Source organism: Coenobita brevimanus, chromosome 26, assembly GCF_032717465.1.
Source record: "Coenobita brevimanus isolate Jiangsu-jjx chromosome 26, ASM3271746v2, whole genome shotgun sequence".
In the NCBI taxonomy this organism is placed as follows: Eukaryota; Metazoa; Arthropoda; class Malacostraca; order Decapoda; family Coenobitidae; genus Coenobita; species Coenobita brevimanus.
In genome coordinates, this window is record NC_136979.1 from 32,841,784 (window position 1) to 32,856,076 (window position 14,293).

Genomic DNA, 14,293 nt, shown 5'->3' on the forward strand with positions numbered 1-14,293 from the left:
ACAACATGTCTTTTTTTTCTTTTAATTCTTTACATTCTTTATTAAACCATTTCTATATTTTCCTTTCTGCATCTTTGTGCGGAGCGATGTAATTTTGGACTCTGTTTCATAAAGTTCACAGACTGCAGCCTCCCAACCGTCCCTCAAACTCCCAGGCGGGACCTCCCTGCACCCAGATGCCGGAGATCCTCATCCTCCGTCAGGCACCTGATTCAAAGTTCAGGCGACTGTTCGGCCCCAACCCAGAGGGCCAGACTCCCACCCCGAGCCCAGAAGCCTCTGGCCCCTACGCCCCAGCAGCCCCGGACAAGAGAGGACGCCCCTACGCGCTGTCCCCCGCCCCTGGGACCTAGCCACCACTGGCAGATCCCAGCTCCGTCAGTAGGGAGGCTGAGACTTTGGCACCGCCCCTGCTCCTGACTGTGACACGTACGACCTGACAGTGAGTGAAGTGAACACATGCAGCATACAGACCGTGTAGGAGTGACAGAGTAAAGTGGGCTGGTGGTTAGAGCATAAAAGAGAGTGGTGGAAAAGATAGTGCAATAGTAAGACAGTGAAGGATTGGCCTACCGTAGTGTACAGTGCTACCATAAGACAGTGAAGATCATACATAGGCTCCTGAGTTGAAGTTCCAGTACCACCAGCTCCACCCGGGTACATAGTAAAGGAATGTAAAAGTGATCTACGGGCCAAGGTACAGTGAACGCTCTGTGCAACAGTGACAGCACATCTCGATAAGGTCACACTTAGCCCCAGTGTAAAATATTAACGCTACCTGGGAAATCGAGACAATCACCACCACCGGTCTAGGAAATCTAAACTCCCCCACCAACATAAGTGTCTAGCTCAAGTGTTGTTCCCCCTAACCAATCTGGTCCTGTACAGTATCCTGCGTGATACTATTATCCCATATCTGCAGCCCAAGAATTATAATTGTCCAGCTTGCTTGTATTTGTGACATCTGCTCGTTCCTGTGTAAGATTTAGTAATACACATGTAAGGTGTTGCCTTGAGTTTTTGTGTCCTGCCTCTCTCTTACTTGTCTAAGCTCTGGTCTAGAAAGAAAACCCAGCTACTCACTAGGTGCTCTAGGGACGGGAGGCCGACCCTAAAACACCTAGCATTACACTGGTGGACAGCGGTGGTTCTTGACCCGGGCATACGAGAGAGGTGATCAGGAAATACTATTAAAATGGCAGCTAAACCGCATGTGCAATTACCAAAATTCAACCCCAAACAGTATGATGTTCACATATACCTGGCAATTATTAAACCTTTGCTGGATATCAGATTCGAGGACGATAAGCAAAAAATCGCAGTCACACTTCCATTACTAGGCAAAGCAGCAGCTAATATAGCACCGAAAATCGTTCCGGGGCTTAAATGAAAAAATTTCACGAAACTCGTGATTCGAGCTATCACTTCCTCACTAGGGAAAGTAGTAGTGCTGTCCCAATTGGATAGCCTAACCTTTGATGGAAATTTGGATGATAGCCTAATCCAGGCTAGATGCCTGGTCACCGCTGTCTACCCGGAGGCAGATGATAACACCCGGGAACAACACATCTTCAATACTCTCCTGAGAGTGCTCCCTAGTGTGGTGAAGGAGCATTTCACAATCCATGACCCTACAGGAGACATGGATAAGGATATGCAACTGATACACTGCCTCCTGACCTCCCGCCCTGCACCCCATCAAATCAACGTGGTAAAGAAGTTTCCCACAAATGCTCCGGCTCCCCCAGTCAAGCCATGCCCACCCATGCCCCACACCAGCCCCACTCCAGCACCCATCCTACCTAGAGCACACCCTGCCCACCAATGCCCCAGTCACAAGGAGAACCCCAACCTCATCCTAGTCAACCCCTGGGAGTTCTCCGCCTGCAGCTCCCAGTGCCCCCTGCACGATACCAGGGACCAGCTAAAGGCTGCCAGATGAAAAACCACCACCCCGGGCAGGCATAATGTCTCCTCCCTAGATGATGAGGAGCCGGATGATGAACCTGGCTCCGTAGAGGAAGCCGAACCCAGGGATCAGGAGCCAGAGGAAGAAGAAGGCCCCTGACGGTTGGATTTTTAGGACCGCCCCCGGACCTTCCCACGGTGACAGGGGCCACTTCCCCCAGTTACCACCCCCCAGTTTACCACAAGATGAAGCTGAACGGGGTACGAGCCAGATTGCTGGTCGACACGGGAGCGGCCAGATCTTGCCTATATAGCCACTACTTCTCCCATCACAAGTCGACCTTTTACCCACTACTCCTCACGGCTACTCACCTGGTGGACGCGGGGGATGGCCTCCTGCCGATCCATGGGGAAACACGGGCCCTGCGCGTTGACGCCCATCAGCCGGCATCAGCGATGCACAAATTTATTGTATTTGACTCTTTCTGCCAAAACTATGAAGGCTATCTGGGACTGGACTTGCTGCAGAAGCTGGGCACCACCATCGACTGCCAGAATAGACAGCTCCAGTTCCGGAAACCTTCCAGCACCCCCCCCCCCCCCCTCCCCCCCCACTTGCACGCCACTGCCCCGGCAGGAAGACTCCCTGTCCCCCCCTTCCCCTTTTCTTGCCCCCTCTCCCTCCCTTCTCTCTATCCACCCCTCCCCATTGCCACCTCGGGTGACACTATCCCCCCCTCATCACGAGGCTTGGGTGCCCCTTAACCAACCCTCAGGTATGTCCGTTCTGTTCTCTCCCCTCCTTCCACCCGGAACCCTCTCGGCCTGCCTCCTGCCCCCAACCTTCCTTCCCCCTCATCACTCAGCAGTTTGGATTGCAAATCTTGCTCCCTCGCCCCTCACCCTCCCGAAAGGGCTCGTAATTGGAGAGATGGAAGAAACCGAGCCCTGTGTCCCTTCCCCATCCCGCTCCCCCGCCCCTCTGCCCCCTATCCCCGACCATCTCACCCACCAATCCGACACCCTCCGCCACCTTCTCCTGGACTTCCAGGACCTATTTGCGGCAGGACCCGCCGACATTGGACATACCACCTACCTAGCTCACGAGATCCATACGACAGGCCCACTAATCCGACAGCCATCCTGGCGGAAAAACACCAAGCAACGGGAAGAGGAAGACCGCTAGTTGCAGGAGATGATTGAAGCCGGTGTCGTCTCCCCCTCTACCAGCCCTCACTCCTCCCCTGTCGTCCTCGTGAAGAAAAAGGATGGCACAATGCGGTTCTGCATTGATTAACGCCGGCTGAACAACGTCACTACCAAGGACGTCACTCAGCTCCTGTGAATAGATGATTCCCTAGACTCCCTATTTGACGCATCCTGGTTCTCCACCCTTGATCTCTAGTCGGGGTACTGGCGGGTTCCAGTGCGGCCAGAGGACAGAGGCAAAACTGAATTTTCCATGAGCAGTGGGAAACATTATGAATTTAATGTTTTATCTTTCGGCCTCTGTATTGCCCCTGCCACCTTTTCAAGATTCATGAAATCCGTCCTCAGCGTCCTCATGTGGGAGATCTGTCTGGCGTACTTGGACGATGTCATCGTGTTCAGTCAGACCTGGGCCGACCACCTGCAGCACCTCCGCCGGGTTTTTTCCCGAATCCAACAGGCAGGCCTCAAACTCTGGCCCTCCAAGTGCGTCTTGGCCGCCAGAACCGTCTCATTCCTGGGGCATGTCATCTCCCAGGCTGGCATATCTCCCTACCCCGACAAACTCCGCGCCATCATGGACATCCCCCCACCCAGCGATGTCCATGGAATCCGAGCATTCCTCGGCCTGACTTCTTACTACTGCCGTTTCATGAAGGGATTCATACACATTGCCAAGCCCCTACACGACCTGACCCGAAAGGGAGAGCCATTCATCTGGACAGACGAGAGACAAGCCGCCTTCCAACCACTTAAGGATAAGCTTGTATCTGCCCCTGTCGTCGCTTTCCCCGACTACACCCTTCCATTTCAGCTCTACACAGACATCTCCCTCATTGCAATCGGGGCCATGCTGGCGCAAGTCCAAGAGGGCTGCAAACACATCATTGCCTGCGCCAGTTGTACCTTAAATCCGGCGGAGAAAAATTACGTCTCCACCAAGAGGGAGTGCCTGGGTATTGTCTGGGCACTCGAGCACTTCCGGGTGTACCTATCAGGGACCAGGTTACCATCATCACTGATCACCAGTCCCTCCAGTGGTTGCGAGAGTCCGACACCCACAAGGCACAGCTCATCAGGCGGCGCAAAACTCTGGAGGAGTTTATGAAATCTTGTACTGCCCCGGCAAACTCCATACCAACATGGACGCCCTTTCCCGACTCCCTATCGATGCCGCTCAGCCGAGGGCCAACCTCCTCCAACAATGGCATCAGAAGGAAAGGCCACCCTGGATCCCTCAGCCCCTCTTCAAAAAATTAGCAACTATCTGCTAACTCCATCTGGGCATATCATTCTGGCCCCCGACGCTGCTCTAGACACCCTACGACACCTGCACACCCACAGCGGCATTCATCTGGGCACGAAGAAACTCCTACAGGTTTTTAATGACGCCTATTGGATGCCAAATCCCTCCACCCTCGCCAAGGAGAGTATCCAATCCTGCCGAGCGTGCGCCCTTGGTAAGGACATCACCTGTACTGCCGGCCCAGCTGGGCATATCATCGCCCACAAACCTTGGCAACTCTTGGCACTCGACGTAGTGGGACCTTTGCCCCCGAAATCGGGCTGTAGGTACGTGATTACATTCATCGACATGTACTCTAAGTTCATCATAGCCTGCCCAGTGAAAGAACACCACGCTGTCGCAGTGGCTGACTCCCTGGTCCGACATGTTTTTCCTCGCTTTGATATCCCGCAGGCCATCCATTCAGACAATGTGCTAGAATTCACCAACAAAATCTGGGAGGAACTCACCCATCTTTTCGGCTATAGCATCTCCCACTTGTCCCCTTACTGGCCCCAAGGAAATGCAGTGTGCGAACGCAACCATTGTACCCTAATGAGTCAACTCTGCATCCTGATAGAAGCCACCAAAAACGATGACTGGCCTGCCCACATGAAAATTGTGCAATGGGGCATTAATTCCTGCTCCCGAGAGGACGGCATCTTGCCCTACGAGCGAGCTTTCAGAGAAACAGCCCTCCTCCTGCCGCTTCAGCATCACTTGCAACCCCCTGCTTCCACCCCCACCTCTGACCCCTTACACCACCGCAAACGACAACTGACACCTCCAAAACAACCTGGACCTCCGCCCCGACACTGCCTCCAACCCGTACAAGCCAGGCGATACTGTGGTGATCGCGCAGCCTCCCACCCCCCACAAGCTTGCCCCGTGCTTTACGGGGCCACACACCATCACTCACATCCCTAACCCCTACCAGGTGACCGTAGAATACCACGGCACATCCCACACCCTCAGAAACCGGCATGTCCGCGCCTTCCACACCCCCACCTCCCCGGCTCCGGCCCCACCCTCCGTGCCACCTTCCTCTACCTGCTACGACTGCTATATCTCCCTCACCCTCCCCCGTCGCCCCCACCTCACCCCCCGCCACGTCCAGCACCTCACCTCACAGCTCACCAACACCACTGAGCCCCCACACCTCCCCCACCCTATCACCACCTAGTACCTGGGCCACCACGCCCGACACCAAGTGTCCCATCCACACCCCTGCACCCTGGCCGCCCACCACACCCCCACCTCAACCTCTGCCCCATTCCGACAACCAAACCCACCAACTGCCACCCGCCCACACCCCCTCAGTCTCACCCACCCCAGCTCCCATCCCTGCTTCCGCCAGAGCTGCCCATACACCTGCCCCACCACCAACCCCTACACCCACCCCCCGCTCCCCGCCTAGCGCTATCCACCCACTGACCACCCCAAAACGAACACCCCGTTCCCCGCGCCCATCACAAGCGGGCCGACGCCGCACACCCTCATCGCCGCCCACACCCACCCTCAGAACCACCACTACCTGTTCTGGCTGCCTCTCCCACCCACTCTCCCACCCCATCTGCCTCGCCACAAATTCACACGCCGACCCCTACCTTAACCCCTTAACCGCGGGGCGTCACTTTCGTGATGCTCGGGCGCAATGGATCATACCGCGGGGCGTCACTTTTGTGATTCTGTGTTATTTTGAATTATCCCGGGCTTTCAAATGGTGGCTTGTATCATCTATCAGTACTGCCAATGTCCAACACTAGTCAGCACTCCAAATCTCATCTGTACTCCCATCCATTGTTGACATTTTAGCGATTTTCCCCCCTTCCTGACTCCCCTCCCTACCTCCCCTCCACGCCGCGCTGCGCTAAGCAAATCTCCCCCGGATTTTTCCACAGATTTCATCCATTGAAATAAGCCCTATGCCCTATACTTATACAAAATAATATATACCAAAAAAAAAAATAAGGTAAGTGATAGTGGTATACGCCAGGAATTGGCTAATTATCACCTGACAACACCTCACATGCATTCATTCGCTACATTACCACGGTAATTTCCCCTTTTAATTATGCCTTGTAATCTATTTCTGTAATAAAAATATATATCAGAAAGGAAGGGAGAAGCCTAAGTGACATTTACATTCACCTGGAACTATCTATTTCTTTATGTATTGCTGAGATTTTCTACCAATAATTTATTAGCATGTAAGTTAGCAGCTGTCATCCTCATTGTCGCTGTCAACCCTTGCCTTCTCAGATAAGCTGCGGCATTTAGTTCCTTGTCCTCCGCTGTGGTCAAAACATGTCGCACTCGCGCCCCGCCATTTCTGCCGCTTCTGCGCCCATTGCAAAGGGCCCTGTGACCTCTACACCCAGAAAAAGTCGTGAGGGAAGCAGGAAAGGACTAAGTGACTCTGCAGTGGAACGTGAACTAGCGGAATTGTCAATGGTGATGATGGATAGTGATTTTGACCCTTCGGGGGAATCGTGTGATGAGCCGGGTGAGGAAATCGTGCCAGAAAGTACTAGTACGAGTGCTTCAGTGTCCAAAGTTATCCCTAGCTCCAAGGGAAAGGAGCCGTTAGTGCAGCAAGGGAAGGAATTTGGGAAGGGAGTGAAAAGGCAGCGTGTTAGCCCCAGAACAATGGCCCCGCGTGACCCAGCCCGCCATGAGTCCCGAGTTGATTCACCTCCCCGTTCCCCAAGCCCCACTTCACTCATTTCTTCCTTTTCTTCTGCTGAATTATCTCCGGAGTCTTCGTCGTCGGAGTCACCACCAGCATCAACAGTGAAGGCAGGCCGTAGAGGAAGAGGTAAATCCCTGACCCGTAAAAGTAGAGTTGCTACTAGAGTAGGGGCTGCTAGTGCTGTACGGCAACTCAGGGTCAGTGCGAGTGACCTTGAACGGGGTAAATCTCCCTCATGGCCACCCACCACCCTCACCCAACCTACACCGCCACGACAGGGAATCCTGGACGCCTTCGCATGGACGGAAGGGTCCAATTTTGTGCCTGACCATTTAGTTTTTGGTGAGAGTTCCTCAGGAGTAAAGCCTGCATTCACTCTTGACGATGATGCTGAGTGTGTGGACTTCCTTTTGGCCTTCCTAGATGATGAAGTCATGCAGCAAATATGTGATGAGACCAACAGGTATGAATCACAACGTGCTGCAAGTGGTACAGGTGCAGCCAAGATGCAACAGTGGTCCATGCTGGGAGTGCAGGAGCTGTATGTGTTCTTCGCCCTCATGCTTCTTATGCCACACTCAAAGAAGCATGAGTTGGAAGAATACTGGTCCATGGACCCCTTACTACCCTCACCCACCTTCAATAAGTACATGGCCAGAGATCGCTTCCGGAACATCATGGGAAACCTGCACTTTGCCGACAACGATGTACCTTCCCAAACCGACCCACTCTGGAAGATCCGGGAGATTCTGAGCAGAATGAAGGATAAGTTTATGTCATTCTTCCACCCCTTTCAGAAGGTTGTCATTGACGAATCCTTGGTTTTGTTCAGAGGACGTCTTCGGTTTGTACAGTACATTCCAAGCAAACGCCATCGCTTTGGAATCAAGTTCTTTGTACTGTGCGACTGTAAGACGGGGTACATCCTTGACTTCGTCATTTATTCAGCCAGCACTGTCGATCTGGATAAAACACACCCCCTTGGCTTCTCAGGCTGTGTAGTGAAAGTGCTCCTTGAAAAGTATTTTGGTGGGAATCATGTGCTGTATACAGACAACTATTATACAGCACCGAAACTTGCCAAATACCTTTCAGAGCACGGCATTGGCTCCTGCGGCACTGTCAAAAGTAATCGTGCCCACTTCCCTAAATTCCCAGAGGCAGGAACCTCACAGCGAGGAGACGTGCACCTACGCAAGTCTGAGAAGATGCTGGCAATACGGTGGCATGACAAGAGGGTCGTGCACATGCTCACCACCGTACATAAGGGGGAAATGACAGACAGTGGGAAGGTCGACCGTAGGACAGGCGAACCTGTGATGAAACCTGATGCTGTGTTGGACTACAATATCAACATGCGGCTGGTGGACAAGTCCGACATGATGATTGGCGAGATCGACTGCCTCAGGAAAAATACTGGGTGGTACAGGAAAGTTTTTCTGCATCTCATAGACATGACGATGCTGAACGCCTTTGTCCTGTACAAGATGAAGGTCAAGCCACCCAAGTCCTTCTCCCTGAGGTTGTTCGCCAGGACTTGTGTTCAGCAGCTGCTGGAAAGATATGGTAGGGTGACAGCAGCAACTCCAAGGCGCCATCCAGTAACACTTCCCGACAGACTTGAGCAGAGGGCGTACATGGATCGGCACTGACTGCTGCTAATGCCTGCCACAGGCAAGAGGAAGGCTGCGATCTGCAGGTGCCAGGTGTGTGCACATACCACCCGACACACACCTGAGCACGAACGCACCTCTTGGCAGTGCACTGAGTGCCAGGTTCCCCTCTGTGTTACCTGCTTCTTTGATTACCACAGCCAGAAGTGCAAGTGGGAAAGGAAAGTAATGTGTAAATAATGTGTAAATAGCAAGTGAAAGCAATGGATGTTCAGTACATATGATTGAACAGTGTATTATAGTTTTATGTTACTGCAAGTGACACTGAATAACATAGTGTAAGTAAAATAGAAGGGTAAATATTGAAAATACAATAGAAAATGTAAATAGTAATGTAAGTAATTAGTAATATAAGAATATGAGTACAAATACTTGATGTTATAACACTGAAAGTGAATCCGTGGCTCTCTACGTATTTTACTGAATGAAAAATTGAATGACTTCAGTGACAATAAACTAATACAACTGAAGGAAACTTATGGATAAAAACTCCAGATATACAGTATATAAGTGTTATATAGTAATAGAAATATAAAATGTGAGGGGTTTTATGAATAATAAATGACAGAGTACCAAGAGCGAACTAGCGCAAGTGGGAAGGTCATATGCGCTCGTAATTTTCATTGCTTTCACAGTGGGTTTTTTTTGGAGTATGGATACCAAACTACTTGATAATCATAGAGTAGTGTTTATAGTGTTAATATCTGGCTGTGGTAATCATATTACGGGTTGTCGGGAAGTGTAAAGTGGTGACTTCGTTACCTAACTTCAGAGGTCTCCACAAGTCCTACGGTAATCGACGAAGGCTCAACAATCATTCCAGGAGAAAGCTGAAGGTATGTGCCATAAGCATTTGTAATTTTAATATTCTAGGACTAATAACTGGCCTGCAGTCCTGACGGACCCGGGTTCAAATCCCGCTGAGGCAGGGAACAGTTTAATGGATTTGAATTTCATAAAATCAGACTTTACTGATCTACCAGAAGGCCCGCCGACATGTCGTAAAAATACCCCCGCTAATACCAATACACCAGTCCTGTATGAGACAGCCCTAGCATGTATTCAATATGGACGGTGGGTGTTAGCGCCGAAGTGGTGACATGTAGAGGTGTGCGGTACGTAGGAGGACTACTGGGCCTTGAAAGCAGGCTGTGAAGCCTATGCCCAGAGTCGGTCACATAAAAAAAAAAAAAAAAAAAAAAAAAAAAACTGATTTTTGGCAAATATTTTTTGAGAGTCTGTCGGAGCCCGAATAACCTTGCGGGACACGCAAAATATTGGTAAACATGCCCGCGGTGTAAGGGTTAAGCCCTGTCACATACATGATACACCAAGTTCAGATCTCAGCCACCTATTCTCCCCAGAGACTCCACGCCGCATTACCCCAGCATGAAACTCCACACTTGCCCTCCATTTCCAGCATTCAGCACAGCCCAACACTCGAGACGACACCTACCATGAAGATCCGCCAAGCCGTATGGGCACCGCCCTTCGAGCGCAAATGGCGTGTCGAGGACCTCGCCACCTCCTACTCCTTCTCTGCTCCTCCACTGACCAATCCACCCTGTTCATCACTTGCGATGAACAGCACGAAGAAAATCCTGCTACCACAGCCTGGCACGCCCTCCTCCAACACCTCCAGCCAGTCTACGCCACCTATGATGCAAGAGTTTATCACCTCCAGTCACGAGACCATGACTTTTTCCCAGCCGATGGTGGTGAAATGCAGCAGGACATCAATGCAGACCGCAGCAAGCCACCAGAAGAAGCCCACAGAGGAGTGTACGTGGCGCGAATGATCTCCTGATGGAAACGGCTTTAGTCCACCAGGGCCGTGCGCCCCTATGACACGGAACTTGCCCGCCACCACCATAGCAGGAATACAAGATGACATGCCAGGTGAGATCAGACTGGGGTGGAACTGTTTCTCCAGTTCCTAACAGCACCCCTGAGACTGCTGATAGCCGCTCACCCTCCCACAGGAGATGACCGGAAGCCGCTCTGGAGGAAACCAGGAGACGGCCTGAAGCCGCTCGGAGGTGCCCCTCAGCGAGACGGCCTGCAGCCACTTTCCCTCCTACAGGAGACGGCCTGAAGCCGCTCTGGAGGAAAAGAGGAGACGGCCTGAAGCCGCTCTGAAGGTGCTTCCGGAGAGTCGGCCTGTAGTTGTTCTGCCCTCCTGCAGGAGGCGGCCGGTAGATGCTTCGAAGGTGTCCCGAGACAGCCACAGCTAGTAGCCTGGTCCACCTACCCACGTCTTGGATGGAGCCCCCAGGCTAGAGGAGTATTGGAGAGGCCCTGTGATCACCACTGGTCTCTTCTCCCTACAGCCGTTGGAGACACCCCTGACGGACCCCGTCACCAGCCGACACCGCAGCTCCTGATGGCGTCTCCGACCTGCGGGGGACCGCGACCTCCCAACTGCCCTTCAGACTCCCTGGCGGGACCTCCCTGCACCCAGACGCCAGAGATCCTCTTCCTCCGTCAGGTTCCTGACTCAGAAGTTCAGGTGACTGTTTGGCCCCAGCCCAGAGGGCCTGACTCACATCCCGAGCCCAGAAGCCTCGGGCCCCTACGCCCCCAGCATCCCTGGACGAGAGAGGATGCCCCTACATCCTGTCCCCCGCCCCCGGGATCTAGCCGCCCCTGGCGGATCCCTGCCCCGTCAGTAGGGAGGCTGAGACTCCGCCACTGCCCCTGCACCTGACTGTGACACGGCCGACCTGACAGTGAGTGAAAGTGAACACACGCAGCATACAGACCGTGTAGGAGTGACAGAGTAAATTGGGCTGGTGGTTAGAGCATAAAAGAAAGTGGTGGAGAAGCTAGTGCAATAGTAAGACAGTGATGGACAGGCCTACCATAGTGTACAGTGCCACCGTAAGACAGTGAAGATCATACATAGGCCCCTGAGTTGAAGTTCCAGTACCGCCAGCTCCACCTGGGTACATAGTAAAGTAAAAGTGATCTACGGGCCAAGGTACAGCGAACACTCTATGCAACAGTGACGGCACGTCTCGGTAAGGTCACACTTAGCCCCAGTGTAAAATATTAACGCTACCTGGGAAATTGAGACAATCACCACCACCGGTCTAGGAAATCTAAGCTCCCTCACCAACATACGTGTCTAGCTCAAGTGTTGTTCCCCCTAACCAATCTGGTCCTGTACAATATCCTGCGTGATACTATTATTCCATATCTGCAGCCCAAGGATTATTGTCCAGCTTGTTTGTATTTGTGACATCTGCTCATTGCTGTGTAAGATTTAGTAATACGCATGTAAGGTGTTGCCTTGAGTTTTTGTGTCCTGCCTCTCTCTTATTTGTCTAAGCTCCAGACTTGAATTAGAACCCAGCTACTCACTAGGTGCTCTAGGGACGGGAGGCCGACCTTAAAACACCTAGCATTACAAATACAGTAAAACAAAGAGGAAAATACAAACAGCACACATTAAACTTTACACACAAATATAAAAGACACTGTAAATCAAAGTGAAGAAAGATGAGAGAAGCTTTTTTTTTCCTGTCGGTTAAGTTTTGACTCTCCCTTATTTATTTATTTTTTTTTTTTTTTCAGTGATGGCATGTGTCGTGTATTTTCAAGAGTGAAGGAAAGACAAGCAGATGCAAACACTCAAAAAGAATTTGAGGAGAGCGTTGCACAATCTACCATGGCTGTTGGAGATCTTGGTGGCATCAAGAAGAGTGAACTACCTGGAAAGGAAGTTTTGTTTGCTCCAGGAAAACGAGATGGACAGACTGTGATGGTTCGAGAGGGAGATAAGATCAACTGCTATTCCTGGTCAGCTTCTAAGCAGGAATGGAGTTCTGTTGGTGAAGTGGTGGGTGGTGCTGGAGGTTCAAACTCCACATCTGGCAAGGTTCTTTTTGAAGGCAAGGAATATGATTTTGTCTTTGATGTTGAGCTAGACCAGGGTCAGTTTCTGAAACTGCCCTATAATGCTTGTGAAGACCCATACTATGCTGCTCAGCGTTTCATTCACAGACATGAGTTGCCACAAGAGTTCTTGGACAGGGTAGCAACATTTATAATTGAAAACACCAAAGGTATGACATTAGGAATTGAAAGTGGTAAATATTCTGATCCCTTTACTGGGGGATCTCGATATCAGCCTGGCTCATCCTCGGGTGTAGGAGCCACTGGGGGAGATCCATTTACAGGAAGTGGACGTTACATCCCAGACACATCTAGAGTAAACTTTACTGCAGTTGGAGCCCAGGATCCTTTCACAGGTACTTCAAGCTACACCACTCAGACAACAAAGAAAATTCCTTTGGCCTCCCCATTTTTCCCTCAGCATATACCTCTGAGATTTGGAGCATGTAATTCTGCAGGGATGCTGTCAAAATTGACAGACTCCAACTCTGCACTAGAACCAGCCAGCCAGCTGACAAGTGAAAATTTGAGCCAGATCATTAAGTGTATTTCAGAGCCAGAATTAGCAGATCCTGGTCTGTTGGGTCCCCTGGAAAGTGCCTTACAATGGCCGAGTGAACATGTATGGCCGGCGCTCGATGTCCTCAGATTGGCTTTATTGTCAGATAATATGCAGAATGTGTGGTTGGTTGCAGAACGACGTGGACCTCTTGTAAGTCACCTGATCTCCCTGGTCCAGCCCCCTTCAAATTCAAATGCTCAGCTGATGGCCTTCCGCTGTCTGGCGAACATGGCCACACACCAACCAGGCCGTACAGCTCTAATGGAGATGTGGGAGAAGGTGATCACAGCCACAGTTGAGGTATCACCATATAAGAATAAGAATATTGAAATTGCTGCAGCCACTGTACTTCTTAATTACACAGTCATGTTTGGTACAGAAGACAATTTTGATAAAAAATGTCAAGTGTTGAGTGGGGCAGGGGCTCTGGTCATGTGCTCCACAGACTCAGAGGCTCAGTTCCGATGTTTGGTGGCCATTGGGACATTGCTGCATAATTGTGCAAAGTGTCGCACCTTGGCTGCATCACTGGACCTCAGGCCAGTAGTCCAGGCCTTGGTAGATGTCAAAAACCCCAGCAAGGTGGGTGAGTGTGCTAGTCACATTTTAAAATTGCTTTAGCATCACCTTTGCCTTACAGTGCATTGTCTGGTCGCATCTCAAGAGTCATTTATATACAAGCAACTGATATTTAGTTATTGGTGAAGTCTGAAATGACATGTTGAATGAGAAATGACAGCCCCCAGAAGCTTGGAGGAAAAAAAAGGTGGTATGAGCAGACACCCAGAGTCACTTTTCTGACCCATTTCCACCCCTCTGACACAGATTTCAAGTACCAACCAATATATATACTTTTTTTTTTTTTTTTTTTTTTTTTTTTCCACATAGTACAGTAAAAGCTCGATTAACCGGAATGCATGGGAATTCTTCCATTCCGGATATGGAATTTTCTGGATAACCGAATGTTAATCTTAGAAATTTTTTGGGAGGTCAAACAAATGAAAGAGTACCAAACTTGGGACTATATTTCATGAAGTACATTATTCAGTATTAGATACAGTACAGGT

The 14,293-nt window shown here is 50.9% G+C and overlaps 1 protein-coding gene across 1 annotated transcript in view; it reads left to right on the forward strand.

Annotated features, from left to right (window-relative positions):
• The window catches only part of Plap (phospholipase A2 activator protein), a 116,471-nt gene extending 102,464 nt beyond the window's left edge, over positions 1 to 14,007 (forward strand). The window contains exon 6 of the mRNA XM_080268047.1: positions 12,344 to 14,007. Within this exon, the coding sequence (XP_080124173.1) occupies positions 12,344 to 13,847 (1,504 nt within the window). The 3' untranslated portion in view covers positions 13,848 to 14,007. The remainder of the gene's footprint in view (positions 1 to 12,343) is intronic.
• The last annotated feature ends 286 nt before the right edge of the window (positions 14,008 to 14,293 follow it).